General features: G+C 34.6%; 1 protein-coding gene across 2 annotated transcripts in view; it reads right to left on the bottom strand.

The window, feature by feature from the left end:
• The window catches only part of LOC148951478 (lethal(2) giant larvae protein homolog 1-like), a 333083-nt gene that overhangs the window by 179246 nt on the left and 133412 nt on the right, over window positions 1-20425 (bottom strand). For both annotated transcript variants that reach the window (XR_016141914.1, XM_089090903.1), the window contains exon 11: window positions 11341-11493. Coding sequence is in view for 1 of the 2 variants with exons in the window: in XM_089090903.1 (XP_088947029.1) it covers window positions 11341-11493 (153 nt within the window). In the remaining variant the exon portion in view is untranslated. The remainder of the gene's footprint in view (window positions 1-11340; window positions 11494-20425) is intronic.

The raw sequence follows: 20425 nt of genomic DNA, 5'->3' as shown, positions 1-20425 counted from the left end.
TTTATAAAATTAATCTTAATGAAGACCATAGAATTAAAAAAAATATAGTTCACTTTTTACACATGGAAAGCAAAAAGAGAAAAAAAAAAGATTCCAAAATCCAAACTCTCCAGAGATATGAGGAAAGAGGTGTCAGTACATTCAGGAGAAAGGAGGTGTGAACACATTAAAGCATTTTCCAGGAGGTATTAATATACTGACGTTCTGGAGGAGAAAGGAGGTGTCAATGCATTGGAATGCTGTTTCAAAAAACCTAAAAAAAAAAAAACTACAAAAAAACCTCTTCCTAGCTAATTTATCTATTATGAACTGCCTTTTTTTTGTTGCATAGCACACTTTTACATGGTTGTGCGCTGAATCGAGGTTCACAAACTATAGATTGTCTGTGCCGAGCGTTGACTCTAGATAATAGAGGAGTTTTACCAAAAGCTGAGTACAATGTAATGACCAAGGTGAGCCCAAAGTTACACAGAGCCTCCATTCATGGAGGTCCCAAGGACTTCTTGCTGTCCGGTTCTAAGCCGGCTTAAGCACTTCGGTGTAGACTTGAGAAGATATGTGATCCCCGTCCTGCACTGGTACCCGGGATCACTGCTTTTCCTGAGGCGAAAATAATTTCAATGATTTAAAGAACATGAAAATTGGAACTTGGAATGGTACGACATTAAAAAATGACTATAGTATCGACATTTTGGCTGACGAATTCAGACAATTGGAACCGGATTTATTAGGAGTTTCAGAAACTCATATCCCAGGGGTAGGAATCATGAAATTAGGTGATATAGAATTTGTTTACTCAGGCAGGAAGGATGGGGTACATAGACAGGGAGTAGGGCTCATGATGAATAAGGAAGCTGCTAAGTCTTGTTTAGGCTGGGATCTAATAATAAAATACTAATTGCTCATTTTATGACTAAAAAGTTCAGGGTATCAGCTATAGTAGTATATGCCCCTGTAGAACCGACTAACGGAGATACTAGTGACTCAGATGAATTTTACTTACAGTTACAGGAGCAAATAGACAAGGTCCCAGGTAGAAATATGATGTTATTACTGGGAGATTTTAACGCCCAGGTTGGCAGAAATAGGGATACATGGTATCCCAGCCTAGGTAAATTCGTTGTAGGAAAAGAAAACAGTAATGGATACAGACTTTTGCAATTTTGTAGGTATAACAATCTTGTTATAACCAATACTGTATTTGGTTGTAAAATGACCCCTAAGTTAACATGGTATTCACGGGATGATAAGACAGTAAACCTTATCGATTATGTTATAATAAACCGAAGACTGGTAGGATCAATACAAGATACTAGGATATACAGGAATACTGTTATTGATATTAGAAGTGAAAATCACCATCTAGTAGTGCCTAGGGTTAATTGAAAGCTGAAATATCAGAAGAGTAACTACCTCCCAGGAAGTTATGATGTTGAAAGACTCCAGGATAAGAATTTGAGAAAAAATTTCCAGGAACACTTGAATACTATACTTGAGAGTTGAAAATTTTATAATGTCGAATATGGTTGGAATAATTTTAGAAAAATATTTTGTAAAGTTGCTAAAGGTACCTTAGGAAACAAAGCTAGAGCTGCAGCTAAGAATATTAGTGAACAAGATTTATGTTTAATAGAAAGGAGAAAGGACTTGTACAAGAAATATCTGAGTGATAGATCGTATGAAAACAAAAGAAATGTAAAGAAAGTGGAGAAAGCATTAAAATATGTACTAAGGAGGTGTGAAGTGGAGGCCATGGATAAAATTGCCGAGGATCTGGAAGATGCAGCTATACGGCATAATAGTAAAATATTGTATTGGCACGTTAACAAATTGAGAGGGAGTAGTCAATCCGGACTTGTCCCAGTTAAAGATAGGAATGGGGTCGCAATTAGCGATAAGGAAAAAACTAAAGCGAGATGGGCCGAACATTTTGAGAATTTGCTTAACCGAGATAGAGTTGAAGGAAGAGATATAGAAGAAAATGAAAAAGTTTGTGATACCTTGGATGTGAAGGAAGATCTGTTTTTTGAAGAGGAATTAGCAACAGTACTAAAAGGATTAGAGAATAATAAGGCCCAAGGTACTGATACTGTGGTAAATGAGTTTTTTTTAAATACGGTGGCTCTGATGTAAGAAAAAAGTTACTGAAGATTATGAAAATGATTTTTCAAAAAAGGAAGCTACCTAAAAATTTTAGTAAAATTTAATTTAGACCATTTCATAAGAAAGGAGATAAAAGGCAGTGCGGTAGTTATCGAGGCATTAGTCTGGTCTCTGTAGTTAGAAAATTACTTTGTAACATGATACTTTTTAGACCGAGAGATACGGTTTTAGAAAAGTTAGAGGATGTTTCGACCAAATTTTCACTCTTAGGCTAATCATTGAGAAGTGCCTGAGTTTTCAAACACCTTTGGTCCTCAGTTTTATAGATTATGAGCAAGCGTTAAATTCTGTTGATAAAAGAGCTTTATTAAAGGTTTTATCCTTGTATGGTATACCCGACAAATACATTAAAGTGATGAGAGATGTTTACGAGAATAACACTGCTGCGGTTAAGGTAGGCAATGAGGCTAGCAGCTGGTTTTGTATTAAATAAGGAGTTAAGCAGGGTTGTGTTCTATCCCCCTTTATATGGATTATTTTGATGGACTTTGTTTTAAGGAGCACAGGAAAGGCAATGGGAGACCACAGAATCAAATGGGGAGGAAAAAGTCTCCTGGACTTGGATTATGCTGATGATTTAAGCATCCTAGATGAAAGTGTGAGCAAAATGAATGAAGTTTTAGAGGTTTTGCAAGTTCAGGATGCTAGTATTGGTTTGAAAATTAATGTTAAGAAGAGTAAGTCACTAAGGCTAGGAATAAGTGAAGATGAAAATGTGACGTTTGGTAACGAAAAGATTGATCAGGTGGGCAGCTTCACTTACCTTTGTAGTATTATAAGTAAAGACGATTGGAGCAGTGAAGTTGTTAACAGTAGAATAGCCAAGGCTCAGGGTGTTTTTTCACAGTTAAAAAAAGTCTGAAAGAATAGGAAGATAAGTCTGCAAACCAAGATTAGAATCTTAGAAGCTACAGTGATGACAGTGGTCAAATATGGCTCTGAAGCATGGACGCTCCGAAAAGCGGATGAAGATTTGCTAGATGTTTCCCAGAGAAATTGCTTAAGGATTGTTCTGGGCACCCGGCTGATTGACCGTATTTCAAACAATAGGCTATACGAAAAATGTGGTTCAATACCGCTCTCTAGGGCTATAATGAAAGAAAGGTTGAGGTGGTTAGGGCACCTTGTGCGGATGAGGGATGACAGATTACCAAAGATTATTCTTTTCGGACAACCGTCAAGGGTTATATAGAAAGCAGGTCATCCTTGTCTGGGGTGGAATGACGTCTTAAAAAAAGATTTAAAGGAATTGGGACCTTCGCGGGTAGGTTTAATAATGTAGGCTTTGAATAGATTGGGGTGGAGGAGGAGCGTGCGTAGCTGTATTGGCCTCAGGCGGCTTGGTGCTGCTGTGAGTTGTTAGTAGTAGTAGTAGTAGTAACTTATTTGATCGACTGAAAATTTTTTAATATTTTACGTTTTTGGATAACTACTACTTCTATATTGCTCACACTCATTTTGCTCATTTTGCTCACACTTTCATCAAGGATGCTTAAATCATCAGCATAATCCAAGTCCAGGAGACTTTTTCCTCCCCATTTGATTCCGTGGTCTCCCATTGCCTATCATTTGCTCCTTAAGACAATGTCCATCAAAACAATCCTGAAAAAGGGAGGTAGAACACAGCACAGCTTAACTCATCATTTAATAAAAAAACAGCTGCTATCCTCAATTAATACCTTAAATGCAGCAGTGTTATTATCTTGCATAGCACTAATCACTTTAATGTATTTGTCTGGTATACCATACAAGGATAAAACCTTTACTAAAGCTCTTTTATCAACAGAATCGAACGCTTGCTCATAATCTATAAAACTCAGGACCAAAGGTGTTTGAAAACTCAGGCCCTTGTCAATTATTAGCCTAAGAGTTCATCTATATTTTTTCCTGCAACTCTATCTCGGTTAAGCAAATTCTCAAAATGTTCGGCCCACCTCTCTTTAGTTTTTTCCTTATCGCTAATTGCGACCCCATTCCTATCTTTAACTGCGCCAAATCCGGAATGACTACTCCCTCTCAATTTGTTAACGTGCCAGTTCAATATTTTACTATTATGCCGTCTAGCTGCATCTTCCAGATACTCGGTAGTTTTATCCACGGCCTCCACTTCACACCTCCTTAGTTCATATTTTAATGCTTTCTCCACTTTCATTACATTTCTTTGTTTTCATACGATCTATCACTCAGATAATTCTTCTAGAAGTCCTTTCTCCTTTCTATTAAACATAAAGCTTTTTCACTAATATTCTTAGCTGCAGTTCTAGCTGTCTTCCCTAATACACCTTCAGCAACTTCACAAATTATTTTTCTAAAATTATTTCATCCATCTTCCACATTGTCAAATTTTAAAATTCTCCAGTTCAGTATCCAACTGTTCCTAGAAAGTTTCTCTCAAATTCTCATCCTGGAGTCTACCAACATCATAACCTACTGGGAGGTAGTTACCCTTCCAATATTTCAGCTTTAAATTAACCCTTGACACTACTAGATGGTGATCTTTACTTTTAACATCAATAGCAGCACCTATATACCCTAGTATCTTGTATTGATCCTGCCAGTCTTCGGTTTACATTAACATAATCGGTAAGGTTTGCTGTCTTACCGTCAGCTGAATACCATGTTAACTTATGAGCCATTTTATGACCAAACACCGTATTCGCTATAACTAGATTGTTATACCGACAAAATTACAAAAGTCTGTATCCATCGCTGTTTTGTTTTCCTACACAAAATTTACCTAGGCTAGGATACCATCTATCTATTTCTACCAACCTGGGCGTTCAAATCTCCCAGTAATAACATCATATTTCTACCTGGGACCCTGTCTATTTGCTCCTGTAACTGTAAGTAAAATTCATCTGAGTCAATAGTATCTCCGTCAGTAGGTTCTACAGGGGTGTATACTACTATAACTGATACCCTGAACTTTCTAGTCATAAAATGAGCAATTAGTATTCTATTATTAATACCCTCCCAGCCTAAACAAGACTTAGAAGCTTCCTTATTCATCATGAGCCCTACTCCCTGTCTATGTATCCCATCCTTCCTGCCTGAGTAAATAAATTCTATATCACCTAATTATATGCTTCCTACCCCTAGGATATGAGTATCTGAAACTCCTAATAAGTCCAGTTCGAATCGTCTGAATTTGTCAGTCAAAATGTCGATACGATGGTCATTTTTTAACGTCATAACATTCCAAGTTTCAATTTTCATGTTCTTTAAATCACTGAAATTGTTTTGATCTCAGGAAAAGTAATGATTCCGGATACCAGTGCAGGACGGGGATCACATTTCTTCCCAAGTCTACACCGAAGTGCTTAAGCCGGCTCAGACCCTGACAGCAACAAGTCCCTGGGACCTCTATGATTGGAGGCTGTGTGCAATACTGGGTCCATCTTGGTCACAACATGGTTTTCAGTACTTGGCGATGCTCTTCTATCAACAAGTCAAAATCCTGCACAGACAGTCTCAAGCCTATTACCTCCGACTCATTATATATTCATGCCTACAAATATTATGCTACTACGAAGGCTGCTTTCCTAAAACATCAATAGCAGCACCTATATACCCTAGTATCTTGTATTGATCCTGCCAGTCTTTGGTTTACAATAACATAATCAATAATGTTTGCTGTTTTACCGTCAGGTGAAGAACATGGTAACTTATGATCCATTTCATGACTAAGCTTTGTGTTGACCATATCTAAAATAAATTACCAAAAAGATTATAGAATTCTGTATCCATCGTTGTTTTGGTTTCCTACTTAAAAATTACCTAGGCTAGCATAGCATTTATCTATTTCTACCAACCTGGGCGTTAAAATCTCCCAGTAATAACATCATATTTCTACCAGGGGCCCTGTCTATTTGCTCCTCTAACTGTAAGTATAATTCCTCTGAGTTACCACTATCTCTGTCAGTAGGTTCTACAGGGGCGTATACTACTATAACTGATATCCTGAACTTTTTAATCATAAAGTGAGCAATTAGTATTCTATTATTAATACCTTCCCAGCCTAAACAAGACTTAGAAGCTTCCTTATTCATCATGAGCCCTACTCCCTGTCTATGTATCCCATCCTTCCTGCCTGAGTAAACAAATTCTATATCACCTAATTATATGCTTCCTACCCCTGGAATACGAGTTTCTGAAATTCCTAATAAATCCAGTTCGAATCATCTGAATTTGTCAGTCAAAATGTTGATACAACAGTCATTTTTTAATGTCATAACATTCCAAGTTCCAATTTTCATGTGCTTTAAATCATTGAAATTATTTTCACCTCAGGAAAAGCAATGATTCCGGATACCAGTGCAGAACGGGGGTCACATATCTTCTCAAGTCTACACCGAAGTGCTTAAGCCGGCTTAGAACCGGACAGCAAGAAGTCCCTGGGACCTCCATGAATGGAGGCTTTGTGCAATCCTGGGCCCATCTTGGTCACAACATGGTTTTCAGTACTTGGCGATGCTCTTCTATCAACAAGTCAAAATCCTGCACAGACAGTCTCAAGCCTATTACCTCCGACTCATTATATATTCATGCCTACAAATATTATGCTACTACGGGGAGGCAACCCATAATAGATAAATTAGCTAGGAAACGGTTTTTCAGAATAAAAAACTATTAGACAAATTTTATCAGAGAAAGTGAAAAAAAAATTGATATAGTCTATTAATCCAAATATTACTGTATCTTAAAAACACATATCAAAATAATAATCCAAAGAAACTGCACATCAAGAACGTAATTGGGTCAGATTCAGAAGCAAAATATAGGTGACCATCTATATTTGTAAAATATATCATACAGTCATGTTTCAAAGAAGAAAATATTTAAAAAGGGAAACAATTTAAAAATGGTATTTTCTTAGTTCCACAAAAACAAAAAAAGTTAGAACAAGAAACTAACAAATTAGAACTTTCTATTGAACTCAAAATTTTGTATCTACAAAAACAACTGATATGTCCGTAACTCCCAGCCAATTACTAGTTTTCAATTCTGGAAACAATCACGTGACGTTATAAAACGGGTAGGCCTGTCAGAAGCTGAGGTATTTCTCATCACAGGTACAGTCAGTAAGTTTAATTAAAATGGTGACTAATTCTATGCGTACATTTAGTATATCTACACTGCTTGTATCTCACACCTAGGAGATCGAGTCCAGATCAAAACTCCAAAATTTAGGAGGGGAGGGAACTTCAAATTTGTTGTTGAGGGGAAGGGACAAAAACATTTTGCTTTAGTCCTCGCAAAAGAATTTGTACTATTCTTTTTCTTCTTAATGCAAATAATCCGTCAGGTTTTTTGGCTGGTAATATTAAAAAGGGCTATAGCTGACATCTCCTTACGACAAAGGTATTGGGACGGTCTAACAGAAAATCTTGAATTATTTCTAATTAAATAATACAAATAAAAAAGTTAAAATAAAAGAAAAAACTTAGGTCGCATTAATTCAAATGCTTAATCATAGTTCTCAGTCAAATATAATTAACTTAATCATCTGGTTATTTAACTTATAATACTCCCATCGACAATCTGTTCTCAAAAGATATTTCCAGGGGAAGATGTTTGTCCCCCCCCCCCCCAAGATGATTTCACCTTGCCCCTCTAGATTTTCAAAATACCTTTTCCAATTTGGCATTTTCATTGAAAAGTGTTTTTTTGTACTTTTTCTACAAGAATTGATAAAACCGTCACCCACCCCCAGATTTTAAAAATAAATTTTGCCCCCCCCCAACTAATTTCCAGGAATTGATGCCACTGCTGGCGCGAAGAATTTTGTCATGAAAATTAAAAAACAAAAAAACTGGTATAACTTATATTTCATTTCCCTTAAAAAATTTATATTCCCCCTCCCCCTTTACCAAGTCCTATGCTTATCTATGGATATTTCATGGGCTTTATATATTATTATATTTATGACTCAAAATAGAACTTATAAAAAAAATATATTTCCTTTAGACAATTTAAATTTTCCTTTGCATGTGCACAAAATACAGAAGAAAATATTAAATATACCAATAACAAATACTTTATCCTTTCCTTTTAGACTCCTATCATAAACTCCAAAATTTACATTTCTAACTTTATAATTAAAAATAAGTTTCCCCTCTTCAAAAGCATCTTAAATACGAAAGCTTATTCTTTCTTATAAAGAAGGCTCGATAAAAGGAAAAGCGGGAAATACTTGTTAAAATTCCATTTTTCCACTTATGGAACCTATTTCAGTCGAGGACGAGGCTATGGATAAGTACTTTAAGAAGTCAAACTACTAATGCTGATAATCATAGCGTTCGGGTTCAAACTAATAAATGATGACCAACAAACAGAAATGGGGAATCCTCCACTCACCTTATTTAGTTTAAAGGATCCTCTCCCAAGAAAATAGTGTCAAATATTGGCAAAATAAAGGCACTTTTTCTGACCTTGCAACCTGATTCTTACCCAAGAAAATCATATTACGATTTTCAACTACTTTTTTATATTATTAATACAATTCATTCATTTTATGCAATTTCCAAATCCGCTTTTTCAAAATTTCTGCATTTTTCAAAAAAATTTCTTCCAATATAAAAAAAAATGTAAACAATAATCCAGATCTTGAAGAAAATATTAACTTATTAGTTTACTCCTTTTTTTCCTCCTTTTACTTAAAAGGGAACCAAATCATAGGGTTCTGTAATACTTTGAACTCCCTAAAAAACGAAATAAAGTTTAGCTCTATGATAAAAGAGGGGAAAGAATCCACTTTGGGTGTTTAAAGGGCTTTAACATTTTAAAGATTATTTCCCTTTCCAACAAGATTGCATAAGCGCAAACACTTTTCTTTCCCTTTTCTTATTAGAGAAATCTTTACTTGGTTGCTGATTACAAGCCCTTTCTGAAACAATTATTAGATTTGAAATTGAAAAATATAATAAACTGAAAATTTTATAATTGTTTTTCATAGCAAGATTTGGGGCTCAATGGACTGCACTATGAAATAAAACTAGGTTTGGAAAAAAGACATTTATCTGCTTATACAACTCTAAAAACCTATGCCAACTTTGCCTCTCACAGACGCTATTTTTCTTGGCTTTAGTCTAATTAGGTTTTCATCACTTTGACCGAATTTTTCACTTGGATGTCAAAGGTAAAAAAGATGTCAAAAAGAATTATCTGTATACAGAATTGCCCCTTTAGTTAGGAAAAGTGGACAATATCATATTTATTACAGTCACCAGATTTGCATTAACTTAGTAAAGCGCGTTTTGACTTCCATGTTGTTTCTTGACCGTTTTTTAACCCTCATAATTAAGAATTACTAGAATAATTTCTACACAATCGTAAGAAATTGGGGCAGGTCTCATTCAATCGTAAACTAAAAGCTAGTACCCTTTTTAAGGGTCAAAACTGATTGGAGGGCAACCTGTCATCCATTCAACGTCCTGTATATCCCTGGACACCCCCTCCTCCAATCCCAATTGGCATCAGATCCAAATTATCTTTTTAGTGAAAACATTCGACAGGCCCAAAACCTGTGCCTCTAGGTAAGACATGGTAGCGGCAGTCGCAGGGGTAAGGTCTAAATTATACAATAAGTCGGTATAAAACAGAGGCTCCATTGATCCATTTTAGTAGAAAGATGGACATTTTGAAAACAAATGTTTGTTTCATAAAAACAAACTTTTTTCAAAAGATTCAGGAAGGGATTTTTCTATCTATTTGACTGAAGAGCCAAAAGTGTAACCCTAGGGCCCATGTCCAATAAACTACTTACTTATTTTTTTCAGGGATTTTCACTCTGTAACATGAACGAACCTAAAGTGAGTTCCTTAGGCCCCGTCCTTTTCTCTCCCCCGCCCCTGCAGCCTTTTCCAATTTTAACTGATTTTAATAGAAAACTGGACAAATTTCACCTTGTTGAAATCTGAGTCATACAAGAATCTGAAATTTTTCAAGAATTTTTAATCAGTCATATAAAGATAGGCTCTTTAACGTCGCTTTCTGGGAAGTTTGAAGGGCGGTAACAGCATCCTTACTTGTAATAATTTGTGTTTGTTTTAATGGGGTTTGTTTTAATTTAGGTTTGTATGTTTTAGCTCAATGATTAATTGTAGGTAATTATTCATTTTATGTTCTGTCTCTTCATTCATACTAATTTCTATTTGTTTTCAATTAGATATCACATATAAACCAGTCTCTGCTCGTTTTAAGTTTAAAATAGCTCCTTGTTTGTCATAGAAAAGTTTTTTAGATTAAACTCTCCCTAAAAAAAGGTTAGCGTAACGTTTTTTTCTGCTTTTTTTGCATCAACAATGATGCTCAAGCCCTACAGGCCAAGTCAGCTGTCAATAAGCCTCATAAAGGTAAACTGTCTCCTGCAAAGCTGACCATAAGCCAATCAGAACAGTTACTATAAAAACTAATCATTTTTATTTTCTTTACGTGTATCTCTGTTTTTTTTCAGGTGAGCGTTTAATGTTGATGTTCAGTATGGTCTACAACACCGAATCTAATTTTCTTCCTCATTGCAAAAGCTATTATTTCTGTAAAATTATGGTCTGATGGAGAGGAGACAGCTTACTTATAATTTGATTTATAATTTGACAAAAGTTTAAGCAAGGCACCTCATCTCTCTCTCTCTCTCTCTCTCTCTCTCTCTCTCTCTCTCTCTCTCTCTCTCTCTCTCTCTCTCTCTCTCTCTCTCTCTCTCTCTCTCTCTCTCTCTCTCTCTCTCTCTCTCTCTCTCTCTCTCTCTCTCTCTCTCTCTCTCTCTCTCTCTCTCTCTCTCTCTCTCTCTCTCTCTCTCTCTCTCTCTCTCTCTCTCCCTCTCTCTCTCTCTTTTTTCTACTGAGGTTGGTGGATTTCTATTCAAAATGGCTTTCAAATCGTAAAATTTCGTCACGAAATTTCAGGTTCAGGGAAGGGCTCAGTAATGTTTTTTTTCTTTTTTTTGTGGTTTACATTCATGAAGCAATTTTTTCTTCTCTCGTAAAATTGCCAGGTAGAGAGGAGACAGTTGACTTATAATTAGATTTTTTTATAAATTTGCTTTTACATAAATTCTTCTTCTTTTTTTAAAGAGCACGGTTGATATCTAATCAAAAAAGCTTTTAAATCATAAAATTATCCTTGCAACACTGCTTCTAAATTAACAGAAAGAGCAAATCGTACAAAAGTTATAGTTACCTTAACTGCTTCATTTCGATCTTCCTCTTCTAAATTAATAATTACAACTTGTCCAGCAGTTCCACCAATAGCAACGAGTCCGGTCGTCTGACAAAATACTATTTTTTTAACTGCTAAACGCGGATCATCAGAATAGGGGTCAAAAACTCCCACCTGAAAAAAACAAACAAATTAAGCAAATTTTTTCTTGCACGAGTCATGCTAAGGTGAACCAGTGAGATCCTACGTAGTATTGGGGATTAAAGGCTTTAAATAGGATCTCGTATTGTATTAAATCATCGAGTTTTCGAATTGAATTATTGATTTGGTTGAGATTCTACTTTACAATTAGGAATAGAATTTTCAATTTAATTGAATCATTAAGTTTTTGAATTATACCATTGAAGCCGTTGAGATTATACTTTAAACCCTATTTTTATTATATTATAATGTATTCTAAGATGAAAAAAAAAAATTTAAAAATTCAGCAAATTATTTCTTGCATTAGTCGTGCTAAGGTGAACCATTAAGATCCTACGTAGTTTTGGGGATTAAAAGCTTTGAATGCTTTGAATAGGATCTCGTATTGTATTGAATCATCGAGTTTTCAAATTGAGTTATTGATTTGGTTGAGATTCTACTTTACAATTAGGAATATAATTTTCAATTTAATTGAATCGTTAAGTTTTTGAATTATACCATTGAAGCCGTTAAGATACACTTTAAAACCAATTTTTAATATATTATAATGTATTCTAAGATGCTTAAAATTGCGTAAAGGGGCGCAAAACTCAAGTATAAAAAGGGGTATAAAATTGCGAAGGGATACAAATAGGTGAAATCCTTATTTCTTAACAGCTAATCAAATCTCATCAGAATAGTGTCATAAACCCTCAGCTAAAATAAAAATTAAAGATTCATCAAATCATTTCTCGAATGAGTCACACTAATGTGGACAAATGAGTATACTGAGATTCTACTAAGAAATTGTGATCAAAGGTTTCAAACAGGATTCCAAATTGAAATAAAATCCTCGAGTTTTTGAACTGAGTTATTGAACCCATGGAGATCTTACTTTACGATTAGGAGTCTAGGTTTTGAATATCATTTCGAACTGAATTCAACCATTAAACTTGCCAACTGAAAAAAATGGCACCATTTAATTCATACTTACCATTAGCAGTAGAATCTTCAAGTGAATTAACCAGTGGGTTTTTCGTATTAAACTACTGAACCCCCTGTGATTATATTTCACAAATATTCCCGTTATTTTTTTGTTTTTTTTTTGTTTTTTTTTGTAGTTTAATATAATTACAACATATCATAATGTAGATGCTAAGAGTTGCCTAAATGGACGCAAAACTCAATGGAAAACAAATATTGCCAGGAAGTGCAAAAGAGTGCAATATTATCTGCTAGGGTGTACGAGTCATCAAAATGGGGGTCAAAAATACAACTCTAGCATGGAGATATACTGAATAAGGAAAATATTTCTAGAATCAGTCACGCTAACGTGAATCCGTGAAAGCACTAAGATTCCACATAGCAATTGGGAGTGATAGTTTCGGATAGGATTTCAAATTGAATTTTATCACTAAATTGTACCACTGAGTTTTCAAAATGAACCATTCACACCATTGCAATTAGCAGTAGGATTTTCATTTGAATTGAGCCACTGAGTTTTCAAAATGTACCGCTGAAACCATTTCAATTAGTAAAAGAATTTTTCAATTGAATTGAAACACTGAGTTTTCAAAATGTACCGCTGAAACCATTGCAATTAGTAAAAGAATTTTTCAATTGAATTGAAACATTGAGTTTTCAAAATGTACCGCTGAAACCATTGCAATTAGTAAAAGAATTTTTCAATTGAATTGAACCACTGAGTTTTCAAAATGTACCGCTGAAACCATTGCAATTAGTAAAATAATTTTTCAATTGAATTGGACCACTGAGTTTTCAAAATGAAGGGCTGAAACCATTGCAATTAGTAAAAGAATTTTTCAATTGAATTGAAACATTGAGTTTTCAAAATGTTCCCTGAAACCATCGCAATTAGCAATAAAATTTTCAATTGAACCGAACCACTGAATTTTCAGAACCGCTGAAACCACTGCAACTAGCAATAGAATTTTCAATTCAATTGAACCACTGAGTTTTTAAATTGAACCCATTTAGATTATGCTTCACAAATATTAAAAAAAATCTTTTTTTCAGTATATCATAATTCAATTAAAGACATTAAAATTGACAAAAGAGGTGAAAACCTCGAACAAGCACTTTACAAACAAATTCAAATAGCAACAGAAGATCACATTTCACCTTTCGAATTACCCCCTTAATTTTAAATTCAGAATTTCTAAATCAGCAAACTCGTCAAACAAGGTATTTCAATCTGGGTCAACTTAGTCAAGGATTACTAGCCCAAACCCGCTTGAGATTACTAAAACATACGATTTGTTGATCAACTGCGTTTCGCTGGAACAGATCGCGGAACAACAATATCACGGGAAAAGGTCAATACTAGACCTTGACAGCTGTGCCTGCCATATCAGTAACTCAAATCATTAAGAGTTCCATTTCAAAATTTTCAGTTTGGATGAGCAACAAAATACAACAAAATCAGATATGATGAACAATAAAGACGCCAAAATGTGTTAACAAATTCAACTGAAGCACGTCTGACGAGTTACAAGCAGTAGAATAACTTTTATCCTTTAAATCTAAAGTTCTATAAATACAACCTATAATGGCCTACTGGAGGATGCTTGGAATTTGTTTTGAACTCGTTAACAAATTTCTACTTATAATGAGCGTGCTTCTGAGAGCAGTTAGTATTTCAAAACTTCGTTTTATGTCAGAATAAAGGAAATGAACTCAAGAGAAAGGAGAAAAATATTAAAACCACATAAGCCATTTAGAAGCCAATTCAATCCTGTGTGCGTTTTACATTTTTTGGATTATACTTTCAGAGTATTTGATTCTGAACTTTATACCGACGGGTTATTCCCTCTCCACTACCTAATTTACACCCAAGAGCACATCATCTTCCGCCACATGATGACACGCTCTGTGCAACACATAAGCACTCTTCCATCACACATTGGCATGCATCCGTCACACTGTGCCTCCTCAAGCTAACGCGTGGTCAATTTCACATCGGGCCACATGGTGCACGCGATTTTTGAAACTGGACGACCCCTATCTTAAATACAGTCAGATGGACACTCCTTAAAAACAAGGATAATACCAAAAATGGATCTGAAAGCACTTGTTTCCATTAAGCACTAAATATTCATTTTATATAAGTCCATTTTAAAATAAGAAAAGACCATTCTAACTCCATTCGATAAATCAAATATAGATGTTTTATTTTGGCATTAGATTAAAACTTAGAAAAGATGGTTAAAATTTCAAACGCTTTCTTTAGGTGAAGCGAGCGATGCAAAACTTACCGAATCTCCAATGGCGAATAAGTAAAAGCTACTAGAGATACAAACTATCTGAACAAGAGAATCTAGAAGCCTGATATAAGGGCGGCCAATCAATATTAGAGGGTGACTTTTAAACAGGAGGGATACAAAACAAGCCTTCTTTATTTAATCTTATCAGTGCTTAAGCGCACTTCCATCCCTCCACAAGATCATTGATGTATTAAAAAAAAAAAAAAAATTTTTTTAGATAGAATGTATTCAATTAAATAAAGGATGCCATGTAGATAAATAAATAGGAAAGAAAAAAATATGATCGCGTCAATTCAAGAGATGATAAGTAACAAATATGAATTTTGCAACTGACAAAAATGCCTTTTGATTTAATTGGTTTTGAAAGCTTTATTTTCAAATTACTTTTGCAACCAAGAAAAATATATAATCCATTTTAGAACAGCTTTCAGGAATATTAATTGAAATAAACAGAAGATTTACTGGAAAACAGTTGTATACGTAAAATGGGAAAGATTAGATTTTTTTTTTTCTCAGCTGTTTCTTTTAGTAAAACAAATTAATTTCGGAGAAATCTCTCGCTTCCCATCCAGTGGCGGTTCTGGCCTCTCTTGCGCCCGGGGCAAAACCTTGATTAGCCCCCCCCCTTGTCTCCCACAACATTTTCAGGCCAAATTTTAATAAAATTTTCATTTATTAACAAAATTATTTTCAATTTATTAATTAATTGAATTGTTTTATTTTATTTATTATTTAATTATTATTATCTATTTTAATTTAATTATTTTAATTATTTTTAATTTATTTTTATTTTATCAACTAGTTAAAATTTTACTAATTATTAGTATTTTATTAACTACACCCTCCACTTTATTAATAAAATTTCAAAAATATTATAGCCGTTAAATTATTTGTTTGAAATTTTGCGCCCCTAAAAATTTTTTGCCCGAGGTAAGTGCCCCCTCTGTCCCAGTGTCCCTCCCCTAAAACCACCTCTGTTCCCATCCTAACTAACAACCTTTTTATTAAAAATTCTGCTTCAAATCTGATTATGATCGGCATTTTAAAGCTCCAAGGATCTTTTTATTTTTCATCAACCTAAGAAAAAAAGAAAGATTTCCAAGAGGTACCAGATACTTTCAATCAAATCAATAAAGTCAACAGAAAAATCAAATCAGGTCAATGGATCATGTTTTTTTTTTTCAAACGAATTGCTCTTAACTTGGACAAGCAATAAAAATGAAATTATTGATGCTTCTACGCACAGATCTCGTTCCATTTTATTTCCACAAAAGTTCCTTCGTACAGAATAAATTAATTAATTATTTAGTATATAAAATATACTAAAAACAGACTAAGTAAGACCTAAAAGGGGGTATCATGTTTTATCATCTTGAAAAATAACTGACAAGAAGAAAGCTTGATTGGTAACCTACAAAACCCTCGCTTCGAAAATCGCACTTCCAATTCCACTTCCACTTCACAGCGCTTTTTATAATTCTAGGAATAGAGAACAGGTGATTTGGCGAAAGATTGAGACAATAAGGTGGATTCCAAAGAGTATGGGTAATTTCTAAGAGTGTAAACTGACACTGGTGTCGACAAAAAAAAAAAATGAATGCCATCAAGCTTTTGATGACACTTTGAAATTTTTCAAGCTTTGTAATCATTTTCTGGCAGGAACTGGGATTAGACCCTTATTACTGCACAAATATTACCAACTACACAAGTCAAATTAATTATTCTTACTATTACACTGAAAAAATGCCAAGAGTCGCGAAACGCTAGATGGCGTCGAGGGTTTTTTGTCTACACTAGGGAAAGTCCCCACTCTTATAAGTTACCCATACTCTTTGGTGGATGCTACTGGGTCAAAACTCATGTGTTCTGGCTTTAGCAATTGTCAGTTGGCACGAGTGAGGTCGCGCAGCACCAGCCAAGAGGCAAATACCTCTGGATATCATGAGGTAGCTTTCTCAATAGCATAATCTACTCAAGATGATTAATTTTAAGAAGGATCAACCAGCTAACAAAGTTGAGTCGCTATACTTGAGTCACTTTCATCTTTACATATAACTTTAGAGTGTCGCACTAATGATGGCTAGAAAGGCGGAAAAAATATAATTACATACTTGAATCCTGTAGTAACTTTTAAACGACTAATTAAGACATGGATATGTTCAGCGATAATTTGAAAAAGGAAGTCTTTCAGCCAAAGACGGGACTTTGAATCACAAACTCAAAGGCCACTTGCTTCATTAATTGGAAGGGAAACAAATGCCTACTACCAAAATTGCAGCAATGGATTCTCAAGCATCAAAAATCAAGCGATGTTTCAACTGGTCCTTTGCCGTGCCATCCTCGTCAAAATATCACTTCATTTTCCTATTTGTATCTTACAATCCACAGCTGCAGGTGAGTTCAAACATCTTCTAGCTGGAGGCAGTATAAAATTGGTATTCAATTAAATTCACCCCCCCCCCCCAACCCCCCCGATTCTTTGTTTGTAACTTTTACCATTTCGATTTTCTTTGACTTTAGACTTAATTAGACTTTAATTAAACTTTACCATCTAGACTTTAGACTTAATTTGAAACATTTTCCTATGTCAAGTAAAGGTTCGATTTGACCTTGGCTCACCAATACTATCTTTTTTGTAAAAATAATACCATATCAGTTTGAAATACACTTTCATCTTCAGACACATCATTTCAATATTAAGGAAGGGTCGGATAAAATTCTAGCCAGGAGGGCTTTTTTTTGTCATAAAAATCCCCCTCTAATACAACAGTAAGAACCAATTTCTACGCAGGAAACTACCTCACTTGACCTTCCCAACCGGCATCATTTTCCAAGCTCAAGATGAGATCCCCTTATAATCGTCATTCTAAACTTTAAAGACCTTTTTTCTTCTCACCAACAAGGAGCCAGATATTTAAACCAAATCAATAAAGTCAACAAAGGAAATAGAAAAGGTGAATGCAGCGGCAGTAGAATAGTTTATTATAAATATAATGTTTTTGACATTTCTAAGAGAATGAAAGAACTTCATATTTCACAATCTAATAGAATCTCTGATAATACCCCACCCTAGTAAGCGTTTAGCCTTTAAGAATGCTTTACATAAAATTAAACTGCGAAATGCTGTCCAGTATTGTATTTTTATTCAGTTACCCTTTCATCGTTGCTTCGAAAGGGTCCTTATTTTAGTTTCAGTGTTTTTTTTGAGGTTTCGTTTTTATATTATCCTGGACGTTCGTCTCTATTTTTTATTATTGTTATTATTATTATTTTCCACTGAGGACGGTTGAGAGGAGGTCTCAACTGAAATATTTGCGTAATTTTTTCTTCTGTTTTTCACTGGCTGTTATTGTCCTCGTTTCTCTCTTCTTTGCGATTTTTTGCTTTGTAGATACCATGTTTTTGACATTTCTAAGATAATGAAAGAACTGTCGGCCCGTTATGAAGACCGGAGTAAGAAAACTTCAGACTTCCCGCTTAACCGCCTACAGTTCACAGTAAAGAAGACAGATAGGCCTTTGTGACGGATTAATTAAAAAACAAAAAAAAGTTTTTTCAACTGAATATTTTTCGTTAGTATTATGACTATTATTTTGTCGTACAGTCGACGATTTTTTCAATTTTATTCGTTACGTATTTGTATAGAATAGAGCATTGTTGCATTATACACTCCTCTAATATTGAAAGAGGGCGAAAATAAATTATGTATCAAAATGCACAAAATTTATCAGTAGCCCATCAAGGCCTATGGTTGCGAAACCATGCTATAAAAACAATGACAACTAAAAATGGGAAATAATAATAGATAATTGAATAACGTAAAACAATAAATTTTTACATTATTTTCAGAAATACGAAAAATTTATTTCAAACAAGACGCGCTAAGTTTAGACAACATGTAGAAATGAAAGAACAATAACCCTTGGAAGCCAAAAGTTTAGTTTTGACACCAAAACATGAGCTTAGTAGTATGGGTGTTCAGGATTTTTTTTTTTTTTTTTTTTTAGAAAAAAATACATTTTGGTGTTCAAACCACGTTCAATAGAGCAAGATAAATCAATAGTTTATTGCAATTAAAGGCACTGAGGCCGGTTGAACGCGAGGAAAATCTTCGCCGAAAATTGCATACCCGTTTGAAAATACTGTATATATCATATACAAATAATGCTGTTTCTATGGTTTTTTTGAAATAACGATAGGCGCGGTCTTGGCATAAACTTCACAAGCGGCATTTTGGTAGCAGAGAACAGAAAGTATGGGAAACTTACAAGAGTGGAAATCGGCGCTACTGTCTACAAAAAAGGATCACCGACGCCATCTAGCGTTTGACGTTTCTTGACATTTTTCTCAAGCTTCGCAATTTGTCTTTTTCAAGAACTGAGGTCAAACACTTATTATTACACTGATTTTGCCTTATTATTACACAAATTTTCCCTTATTATTACACTAAAAAACGCCAAGAAACGCAAAATACTAAACGGTGCTGGTGATTTTTTCGTTGACACTAGCCCCAGTTTCCACTCATCTAAGTTATCTATACTTTTTGGCACAGACCATGAATCGTTACGTATGGGTTAAATATAAAAGAATCTGCTTTTCTGACCGACAATATTTATGAAAATCTAAATGGTATAGAATAAAAACTATCAAAAATAACGTTTTAGAACACACTTTCATATCCAAATGCACTAAAAAGTAAGAATAGTTGTTTGTTTTTTTTCCTGGAGAAATTAAGATTGAAGGCTAAAAATGAAAGGGTAGAGGTTTAAAATACTTCTCATTCAAATACAATGACCCTTGTGTTTGAGCATCCTTTCTTAAAGAATTGTGACAAAGGGTCAAACTTTAGCGCGAAGACCAAGGGTTGAGGAATGGTCAGCCCCCTCATATAAGGAATAATTCCGGTTCGTTTTAAGTTTTAATGTTACTCCCTGCTGTCTTTATTGTTTTAAAAAATATTATTAAAAAAAAATTTTTTTTTATTTAATTTCTGACTGTTTTATTTAATACTCCCCATGGAAATCCCCCCCCCAAAAAACTATCCCCCCAAAAAATGTTCGTATATAACACAATAACAAATACTATATGTCAACAGGGTAAAAGGCATAGCTTACATCCCTTTCCCCAGGGACTAAGGGGGATCATGTTATCCCCAAAGGCATTGTTATTGGACTTTTTAACTATGCTGAACAAACCGACCATTTCAGAATTTTAATCTGATGTCTTTGGAGAGAAAAAGGCCGTGGGAGGCGGAATAGTTGCCCTCCAATCTTTTAGTCAATTGAAAATCGCACTACAAAATTTTGATTTCCGGTCGAATGAGCCCTCTCCAAATCTCCTATGACCATTGGTTCGATATATCACTCCTGCGAAAAGAAAAAGAAACAAACAAACACGCATCTGTGATCCCTCTTTTCGGAAAAAAAAGAAAAATTCCGCATTTTTGTACATCGGATATTGAAGCATCTACAGTAGGGTTCTCTGACATGTTGAATCTGACGGTGATATTTCCATTGAGATTTCTTTACTTTTTTGGACGGCTTCCCCCATTTTTTAATATTAGGCAAATTTTCCCAGACTCGTAGCTTTTGATGAGTTTTAGTTCCAACTTACTGTGATGAGTTTAGTACCACAAACTATTT

The sequence above is a fragment of the Artemia sp. Qi Xiang Cuo genome, chromosome 6 (genome assembly GCF_049724085.1).
Source record: "Artemia sp. Qi Xiang Cuo chromosome 6, ASM4972408v1, whole genome shotgun sequence".
Lineage (NCBI taxonomy): Eukaryota > Metazoa > Arthropoda > Branchiopoda > Anostraca > Artemiidae > Artemia > Artemia sp. Qi Xiang Cuo.
The sequence above is the reverse complement of the archived record's forward strand: the minus strand, read 5'-3'. Positions and strand labels throughout refer to the sequence as shown.